The sequence below is a fragment of the Vombatus ursinus genome, unplaced genomic scaffold, assembly GCF_900497805.2.
Source record: "Vombatus ursinus unplaced genomic scaffold, bare-nosed wombat genome assembly UNPS02009173.1, whole genome shotgun sequence".
Lineage (NCBI taxonomy): Eukaryota > Metazoa > Chordata > Mammalia > Diprotodontia > Vombatidae > Vombatus > Vombatus ursinus.
In genome coordinates, this window is record NW_020948951.1 from 5,058,256 (window position 1) to 5,083,401 (window position 25,146).

Below are 25,146 nucleotides of genomic sequence, written 5' to 3' on the forward strand. Positions count from 1 at the left end.
TCCCAGCCTGCTGTACCTTAGGGAAGGTTTAAAGTCCTGTCTGTATCTAAACCTGTGATCCTCATGTAAGTTCCCTTAAGGAACTACTAGTCTTGTTGAGGGAAAGGATATTCAGTGGAGTTTGGGGCACTGAGCCTTGGCTTTGGTGAGGATTTTCCTGGCATTCTTGAACTGGGCTTTGACAGAGAGGTCAGTCTGTGACCTTACGGATTCCTATCAGTAAAATGAGAGACTTGAATTAGATCAGGAGTTCTTAACCTGGGGTCTGTGAGCTTTTAAAAAAAAAGTTATGATGACATATTTAATGTAATTGATTTCTTTTGTAATCCTCTGCGTTTTCCTTTATGCATTTAAGAACAGTGCTCTGAGAATCCATAGGCTTCAGACTGTCAGAGGAGGGTTGGGGCACTGGACACAGAGAAGACCAAGAGACTCTTAAAAGTCCCTTCCAGCTCTGGCCTTCTTTGCTCCCAAAGAAGTGACTGAATGGGTAGTTGAGAGGGTAGAGTAAGCTTGTCCTGGCTCATCTTGATGTATGATAAAAGAACCAAGGCCTTTGGTTTGATAATGGCCTTTTGAGAGGGTGTGGGAAAATAACTCTTTGAAATTACCCAACTGATCGTTGAATGACTGAAGCAAAGTCCTTGAAAAAACCCTTAATGGGGTAATTCCCACTTCGTGACTGTTCCCTGTTTAACTGTGTAGCTGTTGCCCATCTGGAATAGGGGTGGATTCAGTTCTGAATTTGGCCGTGCATGGATTAGAGGCTTGTTGAGGAGTGGAAGGGATCCTGAATTTAGAAAATCTGAATCTCTGCCCTGTTGCCCTCTATCAGCCTTGTGATTCGGACAGGTTGCTTCCTTTTGAAGCCTCATTCTTCTCTCACAGTATCCTTCCTGCTGATGTTGCAGGATATTGTATGTTAAAAGTACATTTACATAAGAGATATTTGGCTTAGGTCGTCCCATTACCTTTGGGTGGTGGGATTAAATTTTTTATGAACTACCATCCAAAAATCTCAAGTCTTCTCGAGGAGAGCCCTGTGGTAGACACAGGACTTTTTAAGAGATTTCATTATTACTGTGACTGTCAACCATTTCATGTGTTTAGAGGCTTTGAGATTTGCCAGGCACTTTGCTCCTACAAGCCCATGAGTTAGGAAATGCAAAAATCTCAGATTTACAGAAAAGAAGAAACTGGAGTACAGGAAGGCTATAAAGGAGTTGGCCCAACTCCTTTATAGCCTTCCTGTACCCCAGTTTGGGAACTCGGATTTGAACTTGGGGCTCCTGATTTCACTGTTTTTTCTGCTACCCCCAGACTGGCTCTCCGAGACAATGACAGACAAAATTAACCTTGTCTTCAGGCACACTCAGTACCCATACAGACCTATAGCAGCTAAGGAGTTAACTGGATAATATTGGAAACATTTGTTTTGACCTACTTTGTATATTAAATGGTCCTTTGAAATGTTTAAAAAGAGAGACACATTTGAGCTCCTCTTTACCCATTTCCCTGATGTCCCCCAGAAATTCAGTTCAACAAACCTTTGTTTAAATTTTCACTTTGCTGTGACTTCTCTTTTCTAGGAGGACATATGTTGGGGCCATGCCAGGGAAGATCATCCAGTGTCTGAAAAAGACTAAGACGGAAAACCCCTTGATTCTAATCGATGAGGTCGTGTGTCTGCCCCCCTTGGAAAGCATTTGTTCTATCCCATCTGGGGAGCCTGCTCAGAATACTTGTGTTGGGCCTGTGAAAATAGCCAGGTGCCCAAGGGATGCATTTTCCACTAGGTTCAGCTTAGTAACTGTGGGAAAAGCCTGTGAAAATTGGAGTGGTAACCATACCACCAATACTTTTGGTCAAATTCTAAGTCCCTGTTGTCCCTCACTAATAGACAGTTGTGACACTTTCTAAGGGCCATGGAAAAGGAACCACCATCATTTCCTAAGAGCTCGTCTATTCAGGTTGGGCAGTCTTTCCTCATACGCCTCTTGAAATAGGGAACTCAGTACCCAGTTAGCCCTTGGGGTAGATGGTCATGTGCCAGATTGAGTTATAACAAGGGATGTAACTTAGATCCAAAAGGTTGCCTTAGAAACCTTGGTTTTCAAACAAGCCCAAGGTCTGGCTCGTCAGCCAGTTATGGACAGAGATTTCCACGCAGGGAATAGGGATCAAGGTAAGGCAGTAGAGAGGGGTGTTCCTCAGTGACAAGCTGGCCTGGGTGCCACCCTAGGCTGAGAAGGTTCACATCCCTAGTATCTCCATTTTAAAGCAGAAATGGCACCAATGATCCTGGAGTCTCTGAGCTGCTTGCACTGCTCTCCTGCCTTGTTATGGTTAGAGTGAAGGCAGGTGGTTTAAGCCCCTGTGCATAATTGCCAGGGAAGGGGGTGGGGGGGTGGGGGCATGGGGCAAGCAGTCAGAATACAGGTCTGGTAGAGTCCAGGCTCCAGCACTTAACTTTGGTCATCTTAGGCAAGTCCTCTAAGCTGTTTGAGCTTCAGGGTCCTCATCTCTGCTGAGGGGTTTGGGCGAGATACTCTGTATTCCTTTCAGTTCTAAATCTTAGTCTGCTTCCCATATGTGGAGAGAGGTACCAACTAGATCTTCCACAATGTGCTGCAGGTGGATAAGATTGGGCGGGGCTACCAGGGAGACCCCTCTTCTGCGTTGCTAGAGCTTCTGGATCCAGAGCAAAACTCTAACTTCCTGGACCACTATCTAGATGTCCCAGTGGATCTGTCCAAGGTATTTATTTATCTTTCTACCATGGGCCACAGGCCACTGAGTCCTGATGGCCATGGCTGTGCTTAGGTTGGTACAGGGTACCTCTGCCTTATGGGTTTGGCTTTCTCCAGGTTCTATTCATCTGCACAGCCAATGTTATAGAAACCATCCCTGAGCCCCTGAGAGACAGGATGGAGATGATCAACGTCTCTGGCTATGTGGCCGAGGAGAAACTCGCCATTGCAGAGGTGAGAGAATTTCTGAGCCTTTGTTCTTCCTATTTCCTGCCCAGCCTGATGTGGGAACCATAGTCTTTTCCACCAGTTTTTCCTGGGGCCTTGGGTGTTAGGCTGTTGGAGCTCCCAGGGGCACCACCTCCTGCCAGATGACAGCTGCCTAGTTTTCTCTCTAAATACCCCGGGGTGGGGAAGTGCATGAGGTTTTGTGATCACTATCTACTTCACCAAGCTGCCTCTAAGGGTCTTCTTCCTCATCTAACCACCGTCACTTTGTATCCTGTTCTAGACCTATGTATCTTGCTGGGTATTTGTTATTTACGGATAGAGTTATTTGTCTTAGAACTACCAGGAAATGGGACAAACTATTTCAGTCATGAGTTCACCCTCACTGAAGATCTTCCAGCCAGCCACTTAACAGGGATGGTGTACAAGAGGGTTCATTTATTTGGACATGAGTTAGATTAGATAGCTCTTGAGGTTCCAGGCTGAGGTATCAGTGAAATGAGAGGATCATTCCATGATGGTTGAAGATTGACTAGTCGTTTTTGGCATCGTCCTGAAAAGTGCACTGGATCTGGAGTCAGAGTACCAATGTTTTTGTTTCCACACATTCCTATCTAGCTGTTGGCCTGGGCAGGTCACCTCACCTCTGTGGCCTCTTTTCTGTCATATGTAAAACGGAAATACTTGCACTCTCTCACAGGTTTGTTGTGAGCAAAGCAAAACTGTGGAAGTGTGAGTTACTAAGAGTTTGAAGCACCGTAGAAATACAAACCTTTCATTCCTGTTTGAGGCATTAAGCTTTTTACTTGAACCCCAGACTGACTGCTCCCTTTGACACCAGTTGTCATTACTGTCTTCAGATATCTCAAGGTAGTGTGTGTGACCAGCAGCACTAATGGCCACTTGGGAAAAATACCAGCATAGAGGGGGTTTCCGGCACTGGGTAGAAAGGGATAATAAATTTCCAACTCAATGTGCAGTGAAATGGGGGAAAAAGTATAAGAGATAGATGGATTCTTCCCTTTCTTGTTCCCCCAACACATACATTAAATTGATGAGTTGGTTTTCCTTTCAGCGTTACCTGGTCCCTCAGGCCCGAATCCTGTGTGGTCTAGATGAAAGCAAGACCAAAGTCTCATCAGACGTGTTGACCCTTCTTATCAAGCAGTATTGCCGAGAGAGTGGCGTCCGAAACCTGCAGAAGCAGGTGGAGAAGGTGAGCCTTGAGGTTGTTCAATTCAGCCAGCATTGATCGAGCCCTTACTGTGTCAGACAGAAACAGAACAGCTCCTTATCTTAGACAGCAGGGTACCACCGAGGGGTCAAGAAAGGTCTCATGGAGGAGGGCCTGCTGACCCCTGAACAGAATGGCCAGAAGGGAGATCATCTGAACATTCCAGCATGGAGGAACCACCCACATGGGGGCACCAGAGCACGGGTTGGGGTGGGGGTGGCAGGGAGAGGGGGAGAAAGGACTTCCTTTTTTTTTTTTTTTTTTTTTTTTTTTTTGGTTAGGGGCAGTAGAGCTAACAAGTATCTTGAGCAGAGGACTAACCTAGTCAGACTTCCCAATTGTCTCCCTGCCCCCCAATCTAATAACATTTGTGTCAAACTAACTGGTGAAATTCTTCCTCCTTTGCCCTTTCCCCAGATGTTAAGAAAATCTGCCTACAAACTAGTCAGTGGGGAGATGGAGTCTGTGGAAATAACACCCGAGAACCTACAGGACTTTGTAGGGAAGCCCATTTTCACTGTGGAGCGCATGTATGAAGTGACGCCACCAGGCGTGGTCATGGGTCTGGCATGGACAGCCATGGGTAAGGTGGGGAAAGAGGTGGGACTGATGGGTAACAGTCCTGTGATCTGCCAGCTGTGTGTAAAGGCATTAGGGAAGTGGAATCCTTTGGGTAGAACACACAAGTGATTATAATACATGTCATGATCATTAGAGCTGATGTGAAGTCTGAAGTGGGAGGGGTAAATCAAGGAAGGCTTCTTGGAAGAGATGGTAGGAGTTGGGCTTTAAGAGATGAGTAGGGGGGGCAGCTAGGTGGCACAGTGGGTAGAGCACCGGCCCTGGAGTCAGGAGGACCTGAGTTCAAATCCAGCCTCAGACACATAACACTCACTAGCTGTGTGACTCTGGGCAAGTCACTTAACCCCAACTGCCTCACAAAAAAAGAGTAATAATAATAAAAAGAGATGAGTAGGAATTGATGTAATGAGGTAAGGCTCATTACAAGGCTCAGGAACTGCATAAGCAGAGAGAGGCAAGAGAGCACGTGATCCAGGTTGGCTGGGAGGGGTTTGAAATGAGGAGGAGCATTGCCTGCTCATAAGGCAAGAGTGAACCAGGTGTGGTGGGCACATCAGGCTGGGTGGGCTGTGTGCAGTCAGCTCCGCTGTCAAGTTAAGAGTGGATCTGCACTCCTGAAGGGAGTTGGCTTGCTGGGAGTTTTTCCTGTACCATTAAATTACACAGGTCAAGTCCAAAACCAAACCATAGTAGGAAACCACTGAATGCCCCTAATGCAGCTGGGACATGTCTGCCTGGTCATAACTAGCAGTGTTTAGCTCTGAGCCTGATCAGATGGTCTCTTTTTCTGCTTCAGGAGGCTCTACCTTGTTCATCGAGACCTCATCTCGGCGCCCCAAGGAGGTAGACGGCAAAGATGGGAGCATAGAGGTGACAGGTCAGCTGGGGGACGTCATGAAAGAAAGTGCCAGGATTGCGTACACATTTGCCCGGGCATTCTTAATGCGTAAGGACCCATCCAATGATTTCCTGCTCACTTCACACATCCACCTCCATGTGCCTGAGGTAAGCATACAGCCCATCCCGCACCCCCACCTCTTCTTGTCTTCAAATCCCTAAACCCTGCCTTATCCCAACAGTTGGGGGATAGGAGCCCACCTTTGCCACCAACCCATAAGCCTCCTGTCCTCTTCTTCATAGGGTGCAACCCCCAAGGATGGCCCCAGTGCAGGCTGCACCATTGTCACGGCACTGCTGTCCTTGGCCATGAACCAGCCCATTCGGCAGAATACGGCCATGACAGGGGAGGTGTCCCTTACTGGCAAGATCCTTCCTGTGGGAGGCATTAAGGAGAAAACCATTGCAGTAAGTGCTTGAGACTGCTGGACTGAATTCGAGTTCTGGTTTTCATTCTCATTACCTCTCTTCCCTTCTCTGACCCTGTAAAGTGGAGGATGTTACTTGTACTACCTGTGGGAACAGTCAAACATTGTTTCTCTAAGTCATCTGGCTTAGTCTTCTGCCTTTAGGCATTTAATAGTGGAAGGAGCTGAGGCCCAAAGAAGTTAATTCAACAGGTACTAAGCACTTAATATGTAGTGCCCTCTGGATAGAACAAGAAATCAGTTCCTGGCCTTAAAGCTTCCAAAATCTTGTGTCAGTGGTGGGGTTAGAACCCAATGTCTTTTCACCCAACATTTTTATTTACATGCTTATTCATCAAGTTTTTGTTGGTGTTATTCCCCCATGCCCTATTATGCCAAGATAGTTGGGGAAAGATGAGAAGACAATGTCAGTACTCTCCCTAGAGAAGCCCAAACCAAATACTCATACTTGTTTTCCCTCCTGCTCAGCAGCATTCATTGGTTCCACACCACTTAAAGGATTGTGTCCAGATTCAAGGCCCTCTGCATCTTACTTTCTCTCCTATCTTCTTGTTGGTGCCTCTTATTGTTGGGGTCTGGGGCATTAGAGACCCAAGTGCCAGCCTGAATTGGCCAGGGTGGCTTCTGCAAGCTACCATCGGGAGCCTTATTTCTGATTGTGTTCATTACCCTTGTAGGCCAAAAGAGCTGGAGTCACCTGTATCATCCTGCCTGCAGAGAACAAGAAGGACTATTATGACCTCGCAGGCTTCATCACGGAAGGGCTGGAAACACACTTTGTGGAGCACTACAATGAGATCTCTGACATAGTTTTTCCCCAGAAGGAAACTCTGGATCGATGAACTTTCAGACTGTAAGGGGGGACAAGGAGTTTTCGCCAAACAAATTTCAGAGGTTGGCAACATGGACAAGAAGCTTTAAGGATCAGTAATGCTGCTAGACCGCCAAGGAAACCCATTCATGATGGTTTCATACAAAATTATAGCTTAGAGAACAATTTTAGAGAAGGCCTGTTGTGCTTGATAATGTAATTTATGATAAAAATCATTTCCAGTACTGGTGTCTGGCCATGTTTTTCTTGATTATAACACATCAGTTTATCTAACTAAAGGTAGTAGGGGCACACACTCATCAAAAATCCCCAGTGGCAATCTGAATATTTCTTCCCTGAAAATTGAGACCACAGCCTATTCTGTTTTCATTGCCTCTTTTTTTAGGGTGGAGTGGACTCCTTTGACAATTTCTTGTATCTCTGGTGTCTGGCCTCTAATAAGCACTTAATAAATGTTTGTTTTGGACCTCATCTTGAGGCCCTTGATCACCAAAGGACATTGTCCTTAAACCACCATCCTTATGCTCATGTAATTCTTAGGTTTTATCTTTCCTTTTCACCCATTCATTTAAACCTCACTTTAAAACAAGCCCTGGCAAAAACAGGATTTTAATCCAATTTATGCCAAGTCCAGAACTCTGCCTACCACCTACTGTGCTACTAAAGACCAAGGGCTAGTGCTTTCTCTATTTCCCACCTCCCCAAATTCTTAAAAGTACTTGACAAATATTTGTTCACTAACACAACAGATTTGAGTCCAGAACACAAGCCTATTTGTCAAATCTTTATTGGGTAAGTGGGGAAGGTTGGCAGGGTCCAGCTTAATCTTTCTTGGCAGCAGCCTTCCTCATGGCAGCTAGGACGTTGCTGAGCTCCTCTCTCTTCCTCTTGGCCCGGATGTGAGTTCCTACCTAACACACCAAAAAAAAAAAAAAAAAAAAAGACATCAGAGAGGGGGATGTTCTGCATAGCCCCCCAAGCTGCCTCCATAAACTCACACCTACCCTTTTTTTGATGAACTTAAGCGCTCGCTTATCCTTGGAGACCTTTAACAATTCCATGGCCCGCCTCTCATAAGGGGCAAATCCACATACCTCCCGAATCATATCTCTCACAAACTTGGTGTGTTTGGTCAAACGCTGTTAAAAGACAAAGATCTGATCAAGCTTCAAAAATACTACCATGAGATGCAAGAGATAACTTTCCCTGGGGAAGGGCAGGGGCTGAACTTTCACCTCTGGAGAGCAGAATACTTTATTTTTGTATTTTGGGAATCAAGGCCACAAATAAACGATCAATGAATTTACGTTGAAAACAAGGTAAATAAATGCTTACTTAATCCTAGCTTACTTAATTACTGGGTAACCTTAGGGTGTAATTTCTCTTTTTGGACCTTAATTTCCTCTGGAATATAAAATGGGCTAGAGGATTGTAAAGTCTCTTCCAGTTCTAAATCCTCAAATCCCTATGACTCAAGATTGAAGCTATATATTAACTCAAAAATTCAGTGCTTTTTCCTATGCCAAAATGCCTCTATACTACCTCTAAGGTGGGCTACCCCTTGAGTAATCACCAACATATTCTACACCAACTTGTCTCTTATAGAGGTCCCTGCAAGGGAAGGGTAGCTGATAAAGAGATTTTTGGCCACCAGACCCTGATTACTCACACAGTCCCACACCAACCTGGCCCCAAGGTAATCCTTCAGAATTCTCTTTACCAGTGAAATCTATGGCTCCCCCAAACTTCACTACCCTCTCATCTGATCATCTGCCAATTGTTGTCAATTCTACTACCATAACACCTCTTGTGTCTCTTGTCCCTTTTCTCTCACTTGTAGCCATCAGCCTAATTCAGACCCTCATCATCACCTTCTGTTTGGCCTATATTACAGTATGCTCATTAGTGATCTCATTCCATTTTCCACACAGCTCCCATATTGATATTCCTAATGCACAGAAGTGACCCCTACTCAAGGAGCTTCAGTAGTTCTCTTCTTGCATTCTAGGACAAAATAGAAACTCCCATTTGGCTTTTAAATCTGGCACTATCCTAACTTTTCAAACAGATTCCCTTCTTTCCCTGAATTCAATGTTCCAGTCCAACTGGCCTACTTCCTGTTTTAAGTACTCTACCCCCCACCTCCAACACTCCAGCTCTGAGCCTTTGTAGAAATTGAGAACAGCTAGTACAGCTCAGGGATTATTCTCTACATAAGGCCTTCCATGATTTTTCTATTACTAGTGTTCCACCCCATCCCCAACAACGACTGGTTTACATACTGTACACATCTGCTTCCCCCAATAAAACAAGCCTCTTGAGGACACGTAATATCATTTTTGTCTTTGTATTCTTGCTGTCTACTAACAGTGAGCACACAGCAAGTGCTTGTTAAATTGAAATGAAACACCAGGCAATTAACCTGTACAGACTGACCCCACTACCCCAAGCACAAGGTGGTCTAGTGGTTAGAACATTTGACTGAATTGGAATCCTTTTGTGATCAAGTAACCTCAGAGCTTCAGTTTCTTTCTCTAAAATTTACACTACCTATTTCACAGGCTTGTTGTGAAGGAAAGCATTTTGCATATCTTAATCAGTGTGTAACAAAAAATTCAGAAAGGCCTAAAAAATTACCAACAGGTTCTAGACCTGGTCTAGGAAATTCATTCACTGAACATGAAGAACACCATTCTGGCTCTGTGGAGGCAAGGAGGGGGAGGATGGAGAATACACAACTACTAAGACATAATCCTGGAAATCTTATTAATCTTAACAGTTAAAATGTACGAGTACAAAACTACCTACTACAGCATCCACTTGAAATAAGAATTAGTAAAAAGTCATCTACTCTGCTCTTAAAACTTCCACTTACTGATGTAGTCCATTATATTTCTGGGAAGTGTTATAAATGTAAAAAAAACCAAACAATATAACGCCAGATGTGCCAAGACACAAAGCAGACCAGACCACGGATTCTGTAGGCTTAGCAAAAACAAATCGAGAAGGCTGGTTATTCTACGGGTTCCCTATTTCTCCCACTACAGAGTTTTTTAAGAACATGAGAAAACTATAGGCAACAACTAAAAAAGCCCATTCACTGGGTGGAAGGGCATTGAGTCTGTCTGGCCACCCCGGTCCACTGGGGCAAAGGATGCCGTTTGGGCATTGCCACAATGCCTGTTCATGGAGAGTGGGGCAGAAATGGGAGAAAATTATTGTTAGGCCAGGTCCAACTACCCATAGCTATTCCATGAGAGACTCGAGTGCTCCATTTGTAAAACGGAGAAGACTGGATCAGCCGTCCCAAAGGATCGCTCCCTTACTGCTCTAAAGCCACGATCGTTGAGTTTCAGCTTGGGGCCGGAGAAATGCTAAGCAGGGCAAGAGCACTGACTCCCAGCACCATACACTCAACCCTGCCCCAATGCTTGCCCCAAATCCACCATGAGGCAGGGGGCTCCAGGCAGCGCCTGGTCCCTCGAGGACACGTGCCCCCCGGCAAACCCAGGGCACCCTTGCGCGTGCGCACAACCACAGAGTCCCACCGCCCCCCACCCCGCACCATTCCCCGTCCCCCATGCTCGCCGGACTCGGCTTTCGACTCACCCCACGGCGGCGGCAGTGTCGCGGCTTGGAAACGTTTTTGGTAACTTTGTGGCCCTTGTTGAGGCCTACGGCCATGGGGTATCGGATGGCCATGGCTGCAGCGCTGTAGAGGGAGACAGAGTAATCGCGGAGAGCTCCTTGAGGCCTCCTGGACACCCACCCGCCTCCCTAGACCCGAGACCCCAAGAGCCCTCATCCCTCCCTTCGGGCTGCCTTCGGGAATGGGGTGGGAAACGGTCTGGGCCGCGGATGGCGCCGGATTCCCCAGTCGGTCCCTCTGCTCACCTACTGTAGGCCCAAAGTAGCCACAGCAGAAGGAAGGAGAGAGCGTGGAACTCTGGGATTTGTAGCCTCCACTTCCTGGTCTTCCAGAGGCAACGAGTGAAGAAGGATAGACTATCCCTCCCCACTCGATGGACGCTCTAGCCGACCCGATGACTGCCACCTACTGGAGCTCGTCAGGAGCATGAATTCCAAAACTCAGAGGCTTTTCCGCCTTGCACATGCGTATAGAGTCTTTGGGTTTGCCGGGGTTTGCAACTTCTGTGAACTTGACTAGTTCGTCCGTTGTATTTTGAGTTGCACAACACCTTGAGATCGTTACCTCTCTCAGGAAATGGGTAACGTGCTTCATCAAACGTCATCTGGAGACATGATAGCTCATGTTCTTAAATTCTTAAGTTTTTCAAAGTGTTTTTTCTTTGCAAGGTTGTTGTCCTTGTATAAACCATTTCCTTGGTTCTGCTCACCTCACTGTTATCGGGTCATAGCGGGCTTCCCAGGATTCTCTGCGCAATAATATTCTGTTATATTGATAAACCATAATTTGATAAGCCAGTCACCAAATGATGAGTGCCTCTTAAGACTCTAGATCTCTCTCTCTCTCTCTTTCTCTCTCTCTCTCTCTCTCTCTCTCTCTCTCTCTCGCTTTCTCTCTCTCTCTCCCTCCATCTATATATGTATATATATTTTTTCCCCTTTGAATCTCCCTTTGATCAGAAAATTTGTTTTGCTTGCAAATGGTCCCTCCTCCCAATCGCTGCTGGTTTCTCTGTTGAGTTTAACATATTTCCACGCCAAATGATGCATTTTTTGAATTTTACATTGTTAGAGAAGATTTAGGTCCTATTTTTATTGTATTACTATTACATGCTTGTGCATTTTAAAACCATTGTTGACCTCTTGCTCTTCTAGTCATGATACAGTTTCCTAAATGTGCCTGAGCCTCATACACTCCCCCTTCAAGAGGCAGCTATAGTGTCACCTTCTTCATTAAGCCTTTCCTGATCCCCTCAGCTTCAGGTGCCTTCCCTCTTATTAAATTACTTTAGATTTATCCTCTACCGATTTATCTGTACTCATATGTAGTCTCTGCTTTGACACACATTGCCTGTGTGACCCAGGACAGGTAAATTCACTTCTCTGCCACAGGTCTACTCTCTCCAACTCTGCATTTCGAAAGGTGTTCACCTGCCTTAGTAGATAAGGTTTCCTCCCCTGGGAGTTCCCAATGCCAATAAAATCACAGGAAATAGCCCATATCCCTACACTTATATATGTATTCGTTGTCTCTCTTTTTAGAATGAATGTAAGCTCTGTGCAGTTAGGAAGCATTTCATTTTTTGTATTTGTATCCCCAGTTCCTAACCCAGAGCTTGGCATATAGAAGGAGCTTAATAAGTGCTTGTTGATAGATTGACTTATTGATCTTGGGTAAAGAAGCCATGTGGTGCAGTGGATAGAGCACTTGGCCTGGAGTCAGGAGGACCTAAGTTCAAAACTGACCTCAGCCTATTAGCTGTGTGACCCTGGGCAAGTCATTTAACCCTGTTTGCCTCATTTCCTCAGTTTCATCATCTGTTAAAAATGGCAAAAGCACTCCAGAATCTTTGCCAAGAAAACCCCAAATGAGGTCACAAAGAGTCAGACATGACTGAACAACAACAAAGAAGCTTCCCATCCCTGGGACTCAGTTTCCCTATCTAGAAAATACCATCATATGAAGTGGGGAGAAATGGGATACAGGGCATGGTGGGAGAGAGGTGGTCCCCAGCTCTGTGGCCCTTCAGGATCCCCTGGCTACTAGGCTTCCTTCACAGAACCTAAAAGGACAAAACCACACCTTAGAGATGGCTAGGTGGTACAGTGGATTGAATATGAGAATTGGAATCAAGAAGACCTGAATTTGAATCCTACCTTAAATGCTTACCACTTGTGTTACCAGGGTCCAGTCACAAGCTCTTTCAACCTGAGTTTTCTCATCTGTAAAATGGGAAGAATGACAGCACCAACTTCACAGAATTCAACTTGAGAGGCTTAAATGAGGCAATAAACATTAAACAGTTTTTAAACTTTAAAGTGCTACATAAATGGGATTTTCTTGGATCATTTTATTGCTGAGAATAGTTAAATCATTCACAGTTCTTCATCGAACAATATTGCTGTTACTGTGTACAGTGCTCTCCTGGTTCTGTTCACTTCACTATACATCAGTTCATGTAAGTCTTTCCAGGTTTTTGTGAAATCATCCTGCTTGTCATTTCTTACAGCAGAATAATATTCCATTACAATCATATTCCACAACTTGTTTAGCCATTCCCCAATTGATGAGCATCCCTTCGATTTCCAATTCTTACCACAAAAAGAGCTGCTATAAATATTTTTGTACAAATAGGTCCTTGGGGTGTCTTTGGGATATAGACCCAGCAGTGGTATTGCTGGATCAAAAGGTATGCCCTTTGGGCATCAGTTCCAAATTGCTCTCCAGAATGGTTGCATCAGTTCATAACTCTACCAACAGTGCATGTGTCCCAGTTTTCCAACATTCCCTCCAACATCCAACATTTTCCTTTTTTGTCATATTAGCCATTCTGCTAGGTGTGAGGTGGTGCCTCAGAGTTGTTTTAATTTGCATTTCTCTGATCAATAGTGATTTAGAGCATTTTTTTCATATGACTATAGATAGCTTTGATTTCTTTGAAAACTGCCTGTTCATATCCTTTGACCATTTATGAATTGGGGAATGATTTGTTTTTTTATAAATTTGACTCAGTTCTGTATATATTTGAGAAATGAGGCCTTTATCAGAGATACTTGTTGCCAAAAAAAAATTTCCCCTAGTTTTCTGCTTTCCTTATAATTTTGGCTACATTGGCTTTGTTTGTGTAAAAACTTTTAAATTTTATATAATCAAAATTATCTATTTTACATTTTGTTATGCTCTCTATATCTTCTTTGGTCCTAAATTCTTCTGTTATCCATAAATCAGACATAAACTATTCCATGCTCTCTTAATTTGCTTATGGTTTCACCCTTTATGTGTAAGTCATTTTGACCTTATCTTGGTAGATGGTGTGAGACACTGATCTATGCCTAGTTTCTGCCATACTGTTTTCCAGTTTTCCCAGTTTTTGTCAAATGACGAGTTTTTGTTTCAAAAGCTTGGCCCTTTAGGTTTATCATATATTAAATTACTATGGTTAGTTACAATAATGTAATTTGTACCTAATCTATTCCACTGATCCACCACTCTTATTTCTTAGTCAGTACCAGATTGTTTTGATAATTACTGCTTTGTGACAGTGAGATCTGGTAGGGCTAGACCACCTTCTTTTGAATTTTTTTTTCATTGATTCCCTTGATATCCTTGAGCTTTTATTCTCCCAGATGAATTTTGTTATTATTTTTTCTAGTTCTATAAATTTTTTGATAGTTTGATTGGCATGGCACTGAACAAATAGATTAATTTAGGGAGAATTGTCATTTTTATTATATTGGCTCGGCCTCCTCATGAGCAATTTATATTTTCCAATTGTTTAGGTCTGACTTTATTTGTTGGAAACGTGTTTTATAGTTGTGTTCATATAGTTCCTGGGTTTATCTTGGCAGATAGACTCCCAAGTATTTTATATTGTCTACAGTTATTTTAATGGAATTTATCTTTCTAGCTCTTGCTGCTGGTCTTTGTTGTTAATATATGGAAATGCTGATGATTTCTGTGGGTTTATTTTGTATCCTGCAACTTTGCTAAAGTTGTGGATAATTTCAAGTAGTTTTTTAGTTGATTCTCTAGGATTTTCTAAGTGTAACATCATGTCTTCTGCAAAGAGTGATAGTTTTGTTTCCTCATTGCCTGTTCTAATTCCTTTTTCTTCCCTTAGTGCTATAGCTAACATTTCTAGTACAGTATTAAATAGTGGAGGTGATAATGGGCATCCTTGCTTCACTCTGATTGTACTGGGAAGGCTTCATCCCTCTTTTCCAGAAAGTGGAAAGTGAGACAGAAATAGGTTAGTTAAGGTCACACATTTAGCAAACGTCTGAGGCAGCATCTATCGCGCCAGCTGCAGCTCTGCAGCCCAGTCCAGGGACCTTCCTTAGCAGCTGAGGCCCAAGAGGAAGGAAGAGGAGAACAGAAAGACTGCAACTCCCAGACACCCTAGCGAGGGCTCCCGGCGTCTGGGACTACATCTCCCAGATGCCCCCTTGGGGGCCGCGGTCTGTACTACAGCTCCCAGAGTCCTGAGCTCGCGCTCTCCAGTGCCGGGACTGCCCCGGGCGCAGCGGGGACCTGGTCTCCGGCGGGCAGGTGGAGCTCCGTGTCCTTGAGTGGCCGCAGAGCAGCGGAGCTCGGCGACCATGGCTTCCCGCCTGTGGCCCGTGTTCGGGTGAGCGCGCGCGCCCGTTTCTCGAGTCACGCGGGGTGGGGGGAGGCGGGCCTGCCGGGAGCTGGGCCTGAGTGTGTACGCGGTGCCGGGCCGGGAGGACCCTTGTAGGCCTTCTGACAGCCGGGGCCGGGGGCGGCACAAGGCAGGAAGGGCCGGGCCGGGCCGAGCGCGAGCGCAGCTGGGGGCCGTGACCCTTTTACCTGCTGGGCGACCCCGCAGAAATCGCTTCATTTCTCTGAGCCTCATTGACCTGGTCTGGAAATCGGGGGCTGCTAGGGAGCGTGGGCCTGTGATCTGAGCAAATCCTTTTAGCAGCATCTGGCCGAGCCTGCCCATCTGCAAAATAGGGGCACTGGTAGCACCCGCCTCCCAGGGCAGGCGGTGGGGATAAAGCGGCATAGTGTTTGTAAAGCGCTTCGCAAACTTCGAAGCGCTGTACTATTGCGTGCTATTACTCGTTTTATTATTACCCACCTCCCAGGGCTACTGCGGGACTCCGGTGACATCATGCCTGCAGGGGTTTTTTAAAGTCTGGAGCAGTGCCAATAAGTTGTACCATAATAAAAATAGTGATAAGATTCAGTTAAACGAACCTATGTAAAGTGCTTTGCAGTCCTTAAAGCGCAGTGTTTTAGATAAAAGCGCCGAGCTGAAATGTTTACTATTTTCTCTTAAAAGGGGGGGTGGTGTCAAACTAGATGCTTTCCTCGTCTTACTCCCCCTTCCCCTTCCAACTGTAGATCTGTGAACTCTAGGGAACCAAGCTTTTTGAATGGGGAAGGGTCCATGGGACTGCCAGAATTAGAATTCACTTCCCTGCTGAACAGTTTCTTTGAGTGAGTGTGTGCTCACCTCTGGGGGATGTTGACAAGAGTCCCTTGTCCTCCACGAGGTGGGGGTGGAGGGAGAGTACACAGGTAGACAGATCAATGGGGGGTAGAGGAGGAGAAGAAACCACCCCAAAGTGATGTCACCCTAGCCAGGCCTTGAAGGGAAGACCGGGATTCCGCTAACAGTGGAGAAGGGGTGCTTTTCAGGGTGGTAAAAATGAGCTGGAAGATCTAACCCACCCCCCTTGTTTTTTGTTTTGTTTTGTTTTCGAATGGGGCAATTGAGACCCAGTTTTAGGGCCTTGCGGAAGGGTCGCAGAAGGAATCAGTGATTAAACTGATATTAGAATCTAGGTTAGAGCCTAGGGTTTTTCCACCATTTCCAAACAGTTTCTCTTCCCCTACCCCCCAGGTTTTTCATCAAGGCTGGCTTGGCTGGTGGGTCCGTATACCTGGTTTACGATCAGGGGCTGCTGGGGCCAAGTTACCAGGGTCAGGCTGCCCTACTAAGGGCTCAGGAGGCAATCCCAGTCGCCTTCAGCCGTTACACAGACTTAATTTCGAAGCACATGGGCGTCCGGTTGGAGGTACCACAGGGGGTCTGGGGGTTGGGTGGGGAGGTTAGGGGTGGGGAATTGGTCCAGAACTTCATGGACCCAGGCAGAGGAGATGAGCTTTTAGGAAGAGGGAAAGTATCTGCTCTTCCTGGGACAGGGTAATAATAATTCAACATTTTTTCTGATTGTAACTTTCCTGACCTTTCTGGTCAGTGGGATGGGGGGGTGGGGCCAGGCAGGGTGAGGATAGGCTGGCCTGAGCTACCTGTGCACTCTCACCTGAACTTCATTAAGCCCTTGATGACTGAAGGCTTTCATGTTGTGATTCAGGCTCTGTCTGAGGCCAGGTTTCAGGCTCGTTGTGGCCATCAGATTAAGTCCTGGATCCAGGTTCAGAGCAAGCCTCTGACTTTGAGACCTGTTTCATTGCATCCTGGAGGGCCCCCAGCAGAGCAGGGAGGTGGGCGTCTGATGTTGGAGCATGTGATTCATGCTCCTTTCCCTCTTTTCTCAGCTGCCATCCACTCCACATTTCAACATTAACCTTCGAGACAGCTGGAACTCAGGTAGGACCATGGACTCTACTTACTAAGAGTCTGCAGCAGTGTCCCTTCTGCTGAGGAAGAATGCTGCTGTTCAGGCACTGCCCTGCTCTCTGGACCACCAGACCTATCCCAGCACCTTCTGCCCCTTTGCCATCCCTTCAGTTTTCCCCTGGGGTGGTCCGTCCACCCCAGGATCTCCCTGCATTGGCAGCATTAGAGGGGCAGAGGGCCATATGGCTAACCATGGGATCAACCCTGGGTGATGGGCTCCTCACACAGAATAGGGTGCATTTGAGCCACTCTCCAAACACTGACACTTGTGGAATGTCAGAGCCAGAAGGGACCTCAGATCATTTAGTCCAGTGCCGCCCCATTTTATGGATTGGGAACATGAGGCCCAGAAAGGGGAAGGGACTTACTCAAAGTTCTCTTGTATATCATTGGCAAATCCTTGCTGTTTGGCTGGTTGACTTGATGGAGCCCCAACCAGTAACATGGAATACCGTGTTCTGTAGAATGGGCTTCAGTGGGGAAAGTCCTTGTGGCTGTTAAGTTTTGACGGGATTGGTTTTGGAGTCAAATGCAGGCCAAACAACAAGCATTTATTAAGTGCCTACTATATGCTAGGCACTGATAAGGAGCTTATGTTTTGTCAAGGGAAACAGCACCCATGAAATAAACATGTATAAAGTATACAAAGTTAGTGGGGATCACTGGGGGAGAGGGAGATGGAATTAGGAAAGGCCTTAGGAGCTGGCTCTTGAGCTGAGCTTGGAAGGGAGCCAGGGACCCAGAGAGATAGAGGGGAAGAGGGACTGCAGTTCAGGGGTAAGGGACAGCTTAGGCAAGGCACAGGGGTGAGAGATGTGAGATACCGGCTTTGAGGAACAGCAGGAAAACCAGCCGGGCTGGAGTGTTGAGTGTGTGAAGAGGGCAACCATGAATAGTAAGCCTAGAGAGAGGAGTTGGAAGCTGATTGTGAAGGACTTTACGTGCCACCCTGGGGGGTTTATATCTTATTTTAGAGGCAGTAGGGAACTAAAGGAAATAAAAACACATATCTAGTGGTGTGGGGGGCCTCACTAATTGACACTAAGTCAGCGGGAAGGGAGAGGGAAGAGAAGTCTGAATTATGGAAAGTTTTGAAAAAATTCAGTTTGGCTGCTTGGAAAATCAGTTGAAGGAAATGGGCACAGCTAGCCTGGAGAAGAGATAATTTAAGGGGGATGTAACTGTCTTTAAATATTTGGCAGACAGGCTGTTGTGGGTAAAGGGGACTACACAGAGTTTCTTGGCCCTGGAGAGCAGCCCCAGCCGGAGTGAATGCCGTTGCAAAGACCGATTTTGACTTGGCATTAAGAAAAACATAATAACACCTGCAGGCCAAGGGCTCAGTTGATCAAGAAATTAGGGGGCCGAGAAACCTGCTGCCAAACCTGCGTTATCTGGGGAGCGAGCAGGGCAGAAGGGCAGGTGCTGTGTGGATAGTGAGAAGAGGCTGGTCTTGGGATTCAGGAGGCCTGGGTTTGAATCATAGCTCCATCATTTACTAGATGATGCGGCCACAGGCCTCATTTCCCCTATCTGAGCCTTGATTTCTGCATCAGTAAAATGGGGACAATCATACTTGTAGTTCTTGCCTTGCAGGGCTGCTGTTGTGAAGAAGGCCATTTGTCAACCTTTAAGAATTGTAGCGATGTGAACTGTTCTATGGCATTCCCTTTGGGAAGAGGAGAGGAGACAGGGACCCATGAAAACAGATGACCTGGCCAGGGCAGCATTAGGGTTTCAGATGAGGTACATTGGAAATGCTTGTGGAGTGATTGTTCTGGGTAGGATCTCCCTTGAGACCAAGATTTCTTCTGCCCCATGAGGAAGACTGATGATTTGGAGTCCAAAGATCTGGGTTTGAATCTCAGCTCTGTGACTTAGCATCTGTGTGACTTTAGACAAGTGACTTCACCTTTCTAGGCCTCAGTTTAGTGATCTCTAAAATGGGGAGGTGGGACTGGGTGATGTCTGGGGGCCTTTCCAGTTTTAGCTCCTCTGATTCCCTCGCTCTGGGAGCCCAGGGGTTACTAAGCAAAGGGCACTTGAGAGACCCAGGTCCAGTCACCGTGCTTCGAGGAGTACTCAGAGGCCCAGAGAACAGTGAGCAGAGGGAGCCAGATGGGTGCAGACGGGAGCCAAGGACGAGCCTGCGTGCTGCACTCTGTGCGGACAGCTCTGCCCCACACATGGAAGGGAGCAAAGGCATAAAAGCTGTGGGGGTGAGAGATAACAGCTCTCATTTCTGTGGTGCCCTGGGAGGCAGCCAGGACAAAGATCCCCATTTCACAGATGAAGAAATTAAGGCAGATAGAAGCCCCTTTCTGGGGGGAAGCATAACATAGCTAGCTAATAAGTGGTGGCACTGGGCTTTGAACCCAGGTCGTCAGGCTCCAAATCCAGCAGTCACTCATTCACCACCTCTGCTGCAGGGTGGGAATGTGACCTTGTTCCCCAAATCCCACAATGCTGAGACTAAGGGAGGGCCCGTTCTAGACTGAAGAGATGCCTGCCCTGGAGCCGTTGCTGACGGAGGAGTGATCTTGTGCAGGTCCCTTCCCTTTTTTGGGCTCAGCTTTCTCTCGTGTCAATTCTAGACTATAACCCAATGATCCCTGAGGTCCTGGCTCAATGGCTCTGCCTTGAAACCACTAGTTTTCTGAGAGGTGTAAATGTGGAGATTCTTGGGGAAATCCTCAGACATATTATTAAGGGGACCTGGGGAGGGGGCCTCAGGGCACTTTCTGAACTTCTACAACCCAGAACCCTCTGTCCTCAGGACAGCTCTCACTCTCCCCATCAGAGGCGGAGCTAGGCTGGAAACCTCACTGGAGGACACCGGTGAGGGGGCATTTCTGACCTCCTTACCGTGGGCTGGTTTTCAGTGGAATCTTGGGGACTCCCCCCATCCCCAGGGTAACCAAATGCTTCCTCCCCTGCAGGTATCAACAGCTTGATGGACTCACTGTCCGCTGCCCCCTCAACGATCCAGGTGTACAGTCGAGAAGCCTGGAACTACCTGAAGGGCCAGAAATGAAGCTCCGACTTTGGCTCAGGCACATTGTCATGGGTGGTAGTGAAGAGGGCTTGGGTTTCAGGAGCCTAAAGCTGTGGTGCCACGTTTGTTCTCCTGAGGGCAGCTTGTGACCAGGCCCTGCCCAAATAAAGGACTTTAGAACGCGTTCCCTCGCCCCGTGTGTGGTTGGTGAGGTCCCTGATGGTTGGGATGGGAGACCCATGGAACCTCAGAAGCCAGGCATCTTCTCTTTTGTGCCCACGTGTGTTTTTCTTTCTGGATGCCCAGCTTGGTGGAACTTGGGCAGAGGTGGCAGCGGTAGTTTTAAGTCCCCTGGGAATCCTGGCCAGTGGCCAGTTGGTTCTCTCCTACAAGTATCAGGCCAGCCCTTGGGCATTGGCCACTAGCCAGAAGGACCTCCACGGAACCACTGCCTCTGTGCCGCCTGCCACAATGGAACGGGTGGAAAGAGTTGGTTGGTGCCCTTGCCTTCCTTGCTGCGTGGTTACAGGAGCACAGACTTCTCTAGTCCAGCCCAGCCCCCTCACTGCACAGGTGAATCAAGACCCAGAGAAGCCCCAGGACCAGCCCCGGGTCACCCCTCAGACCCAGGGTGGGTGGGAGAGGGGTCCCTCTATCAGAACCTTTTCACCTGAACCCTTGGATACTTTAGCAGACGCTGCCCAGCTCCTGGCCCCTGCATACCTTCTCTGTAGCAGCACTTCTGAGGCAGGCCCTCCACAGGGCCTCTGGAGACTTCTCTCTGGGGCTCGGAGTGGTCCATGGATAGCAGCACGGTACCTGAGCAGTCCGTCTGCTCCCCTTTTGTTCTGTCACTGGCCCATCTTTTCCCAGGAGCAGCGTCCTTATTGAGGTGTCTTCTGTTCCTACATAAACTGCTTCCTGAATTTTAAAACCCTATACAAATGGCAGTTATTAAATCTTAAAGTATGTTCCTCACAACTGCATGAAATACATTCCTGTTTTACTGTCAGGAAATCTATTCCTAGGTACACCTAGCAAATGAGTGTTGTGGTTGGGATTCAAACCCAGGTCTCTCCTGACTCCAAGCCCCGAACTCTGCACTGTGTTGTTCTGTGATACAGCAGCGAGGTCACAGTCAAGCAGAAAGGGTCCCTGTGGGCTGCCGGTTGACTTTGAAAACCATAGATTAACATTACCTACGTTGTATTTTTACTTATTTTGTTAAACTTTTCCCAGTTACATTTTAACCTGGTTCAGGTCAGCTTAGGGGTTTTCTTGGCTGCCAGTATGACACCTCTGTCTTACAGCTCTTGTGTTCACGGAGCTCACAGTCTAGTAAGGGGATGAGACAGACGTAGGTGCCTAGTACACAGGCATGGGGTAAATTGTGGGACTAGTACTGGCCTTGTGAGTCAGCAAAGACTTTTGTTCAAATTCTGTCTCCAGTACTAGCTCTGTGGCCCTGGGCAAGTGACTTTAACCCCATCTGTCAAATAGGCATATTACTACCAGCAGGACACAACTTACAGTGTTGTGAGGACCAGCCACAGCTGTTTGTGTGTAAAGAGCTTGGCAGCTTTTAAAGCCCTGTATACATATAAATCATCATTATTATTATAAGTGAATCAGAGAGGCAGGAGACAAAATACTGATGTGAAAGGAAAAAATCCCTCCCTCCCGTCTCTTCACTGACCAGCTGGGGAGCCGGCCACGCAGCAGTCAGACCGTTAATGGGCTCTTGGCTCACCTGGCTGAGGCTTCGACAATAACTGTTACAAGCTGAGGCTGTGGAAGAGGTCCCTGTATACATACTGTGTACACCCCAAGATTCTCCTGGAGTGTATGGAATTAATGTGAAGTTCAGTTGAATTGAATGGTGAGCTTTGAGGAGGGTTTCCAGGGAAGGCTTTAGGAGAGGGGTTTGCCTCCAGTTGGGAAACCCAGCTCTGCAGCCTTTAGTCAGGCCAGAGGAACCCTGGGCAATAGAGGTAGTGATGAGATGGAAAGGGCCTGAGTAAGGGTAAGCTGAGACCTCCCTGAGTAAGAGTGGGATGGTTTCAGCTCAGCAGAGCAAAGGATCCAGTTCATTTCAAGTATTGACTGACTAATGCCATTCAAAGATCAATGGACCTTTGGATCCTCAGATCTCCACATCAGGGTAGGGGTTCCATGGTCCCGTTCATCCCTTCCTACCCCAGGTGCCCTCTCAACACATGCACAATTCATACCCTTCCAGGCTGCTCAGCCTGTGAGCAGGTTCACTTCTGGGTTTTTATGAAGGGTTCAAGCCTACTCAGGAAGAGTCCCCTTGGCTTGGGATGGTCTATTCCACATCAGAAGGAGGCCCTGGAGCTTACTTTGCAATCAAGCTTATAGGGGATTTGTCCAGATGATTGGCAGGTCAGTCAGAGGCTGATGAGAGAATCGCAGCTAGAGGGCCTCTAGTCCAAGCCCACCAGAAGCGAGTATCCCCTCTTCAACATCCCTGAGAAATGGTGGCCCCGCCTTTCCTGGAAATTTTTAGAGGGAATAGAGTCAAGATTCGGGTGGGGAACCTGCAGCCTCGAGGTCACATATGGCCCTCTAGCTCCTCAAGTGTGGCCCTTTGAGTCCAAACTTCACAGAACACATCCCCCTAACAAAAGGATTGGTTCTGTAAAACTGTAAAGACTCAGTCAAAAGGCCACCCCCAAGGACCTGGAAGGCCACAGGTGGTCTCAAAGTAGCAGTTTTGCCTTAACTCCTTCACAGCCTCCTCCACAATGACTTAAAGAAAGCACCAGACTGAATTCTGATTAGGAAAGCTAAGAAAAAGTCACAATGGGTCATTTTTCCAGTCCAGGGCAGCTTAGGAAGCTAGAGAGGTCAGCAAGCATTGGGGTGGGGGCTGGCCAGGAGCACAACGTGGCAGCAGGTAGAATTGGCAGCTAGCTGGGGTGTAGGCAACAGCATTGGCAGGGACCTGTCCACTCAGGGACAGAGGGCTGAGCATTGGGGATCCCAGGGGACCTCTATAGTAGCACAGGAAACAGGAATGGGTGTCATGTGGCAGCTCTGTTCTGGGCACAGGTCCAGAGGAGAGAGGAGCAGTCCACGGGGCAGAGGCCCTGCCTGTGCCAAGAGCAAGGAGCAGATTCTAGAACCATAATTGTGGCTCTGAACCCAGGAGCAGAAGAGCCCCACACGTAAGCCTGGAGTAGAATAAACTAGGGCAGGAGATCAAATCCAAGGGTTACTTGCAGAACCTCCCAAGGCTGTGGAAACAACCACACACAAGCCAACAGACCCAAATCCGGTCAGGAATTTGCAGAGCACAGACCACTTCCCGGATCAGCACCCCTCTATAAGCACTGAAAAATTACAGGCCTCCAGATTGAGCTGTGAAAGCAGCAGAAACACATAAAAGAACCTCAGAATAGATATCCCCAGAAGTGAACAGAACCCAACACTAATATAAGGTCTGAGGTCAACAACTATGCTGGGAAAATGAGCAAAAAAACAAAAAAAGGAATTGACCTTAAAAACCTACTATAGTTGCAGGGAAGTTCAAGAGACAAACACAGAAGACAATAACTTGAAAACATCTACAAGCAAAGCCTCAAAGAAAAATGAACAAGCTCAATAAGAATTACTAGAAGAGTTTTAAAAGTTAAAAAAAAAAAAGCAAAACATTGGTTTGAAAAAGCATATAAGAGCAAAAAAGGATAAAATTTGGAAAAGAAATTAGAGCTGTGTAAAAATATGAAAAGAGAATTAACAGCTTGGTAAAAGAAGCACAAAAAATACTGAAGAAAATAAATCCTTAAAAATTAGAAGGGGCCAAGTGGAAGCTAGTGACTCCATGATACATCAAGTAACAATAAAAACAAAGTCAAAAGACAAAAAAATAGAAGAAAGTGTGAAATATCTCACAGGAAAAACAACTGACCTGGAAAATAAGTCAAAAAGAAATAATTTAAGAATCATTGGACTGCCTGAAAGGCATAAACAAAAGAACCTAGACATCACATTTCAAGAAATTATAAAGGATAACTGCCCAGATGTCTTGCAACCAGAGAGCAAAATAAAGATTGAAGGAAATTCCAAAATGAAAACTTCCTAAAATATTATAGCCAAAACCCAGAATTTCCTAGGTAAAGGAGAAAATACTATATACAGCCAGATAGAAAGAATTCAAATACTTTTGAGCCACAGTTAAGATCATACAGATTTAGCAACTTCCATGCTAAAGAAGCAGAGGGCTTAGAATATGATATTTTGGAAGACAAAGAAACTAGGATTTCAACCAAGAATTACCTGCCTAGCAAAACTTGAGTATAATCCTACAGGGGGAAGAGTAGATATTTAATGAAATAGAGAATTTTCAAGCATTCCTGATTAAAAACAAAAACAAAAACAAAGCCAAATAAAAAATCTGACATTCAAATACAAAACTCAGGAGAAGAATAAAAAAAGTAAATATATGAGTGAGAAATCATAAGGGACTAAACAAGGTTAAAGTATTTACATCCCTATGTGGGAAGATGATACATGTAACCTAGACAGAGTGCATAAGTGTGATTTTATTATGTTAGGATAATCTCAAAAGAAGAATGGAAAGGTGAGAAAGGAATACAGTGGGAAAAGGGAGAGGAAGAATGAGGGAAAATCTTTCATAAATAGGGTGTGCAAGAGTTTATACAAGGGAGGGGAGGAGTGGGCAGCACTTGAAGCTCACTCTCATCTGAACTAGTTCAAGAAGGGAAGAATAGATATACATATATATATATACATATATATGTATATATATATATATACACACACACACATACATACATACATACACACACAGAATTGGGTACAGAAATCCCATCTTGCCCAACAGGGAATTAGGAAGCAAAGGGTTTAAGAGAAAGGAGAGGGAGGGTAGATTAAGGAAGGCAGTGGTCAAAAGCAAAA

At 46.2% G+C, this 25,146-nt stretch overlaps 3 protein-coding genes across 4 annotated transcripts in view; 2 read left to right on the top strand and 1 right to left on the bottom strand.

Moving 5' to 3' along the window:
• Positions 1–7,175, top strand: part of LONP1 (lon peptidase 1, mitochondrial) — a 28,333-nt gene extending 21,158 nt beyond the window's left edge. For both annotated transcript variants that reach the window (XM_027850923.1, XM_027850922.1), the window contains exons 11-18: positions 1,590–1,677; positions 2,635–2,757; positions 2,868–2,984; positions 4,054–4,194; positions 4,630–4,795; positions 5,591–5,799; positions 5,935–6,099; positions 6,797–7,175. In XM_027850923.1, coding sequence (XP_027706724.1) covers positions 1,590–1,677; positions 2,635–2,757; positions 2,868–2,984; positions 4,054–4,194; positions 4,630–4,795; positions 5,591–5,799; positions 5,935–6,099; positions 6,797–6,961 — 1,174 coding nt within the window. In that variant the 3' untranslated portion in view covers positions 6,962–7,175. The remainder of the gene's footprint in view (positions 1–1,589; positions 1,678–2,634; positions 2,758–2,867; positions 2,985–4,053; positions 4,195–4,629; positions 4,796–5,590; positions 5,800–5,934; positions 6,100–6,796) is intronic.
• Positions 7,176–7,721: 546 nt separating this feature from the next.
• RPL36 (ribosomal protein L36) lies at positions 7,722–10,953 on the bottom strand. The gene is made up of 4 exons (XM_027850924.1): positions 10,846–10,953; positions 10,561–10,663; positions 7,956–8,090; positions 7,722–7,862 (listed from the first exon to the last, which is right to left on the bottom strand). Exons 2-4 carry the CDS (start codon positions 10,651–10,653, stop codon positions 7,773–7,775), a joined length of 318 nt encoding a protein of 105 aa, XP_027706725.1. The 5' UTR covers positions 10,654–10,663; positions 10,846–10,953; the 3' UTR covers positions 7,722–7,772.
• Positions 10,954–15,101: 4,148 nt separating this feature from the next.
• MICOS13 (mitochondrial contact site and cristae organizing system subunit 13) lies at positions 15,102–20,389 on the top strand. Its single transcript, XM_027850827.1, has 4 exons — positions 15,102–15,227; positions 16,470–16,644; positions 17,129–17,180; positions 20,150–20,389. Exons 1-4 carry the CDS (start codon positions 15,199–15,201, stop codon positions 20,242–20,244), a joined length of 351 nt encoding a protein of 116 aa, XP_027706628.1. The 5' UTR covers positions 15,102–15,198; the 3' UTR covers positions 20,245–20,389.
• Positions 20,390–25,146: the final 4,757 nt, after the last annotated feature.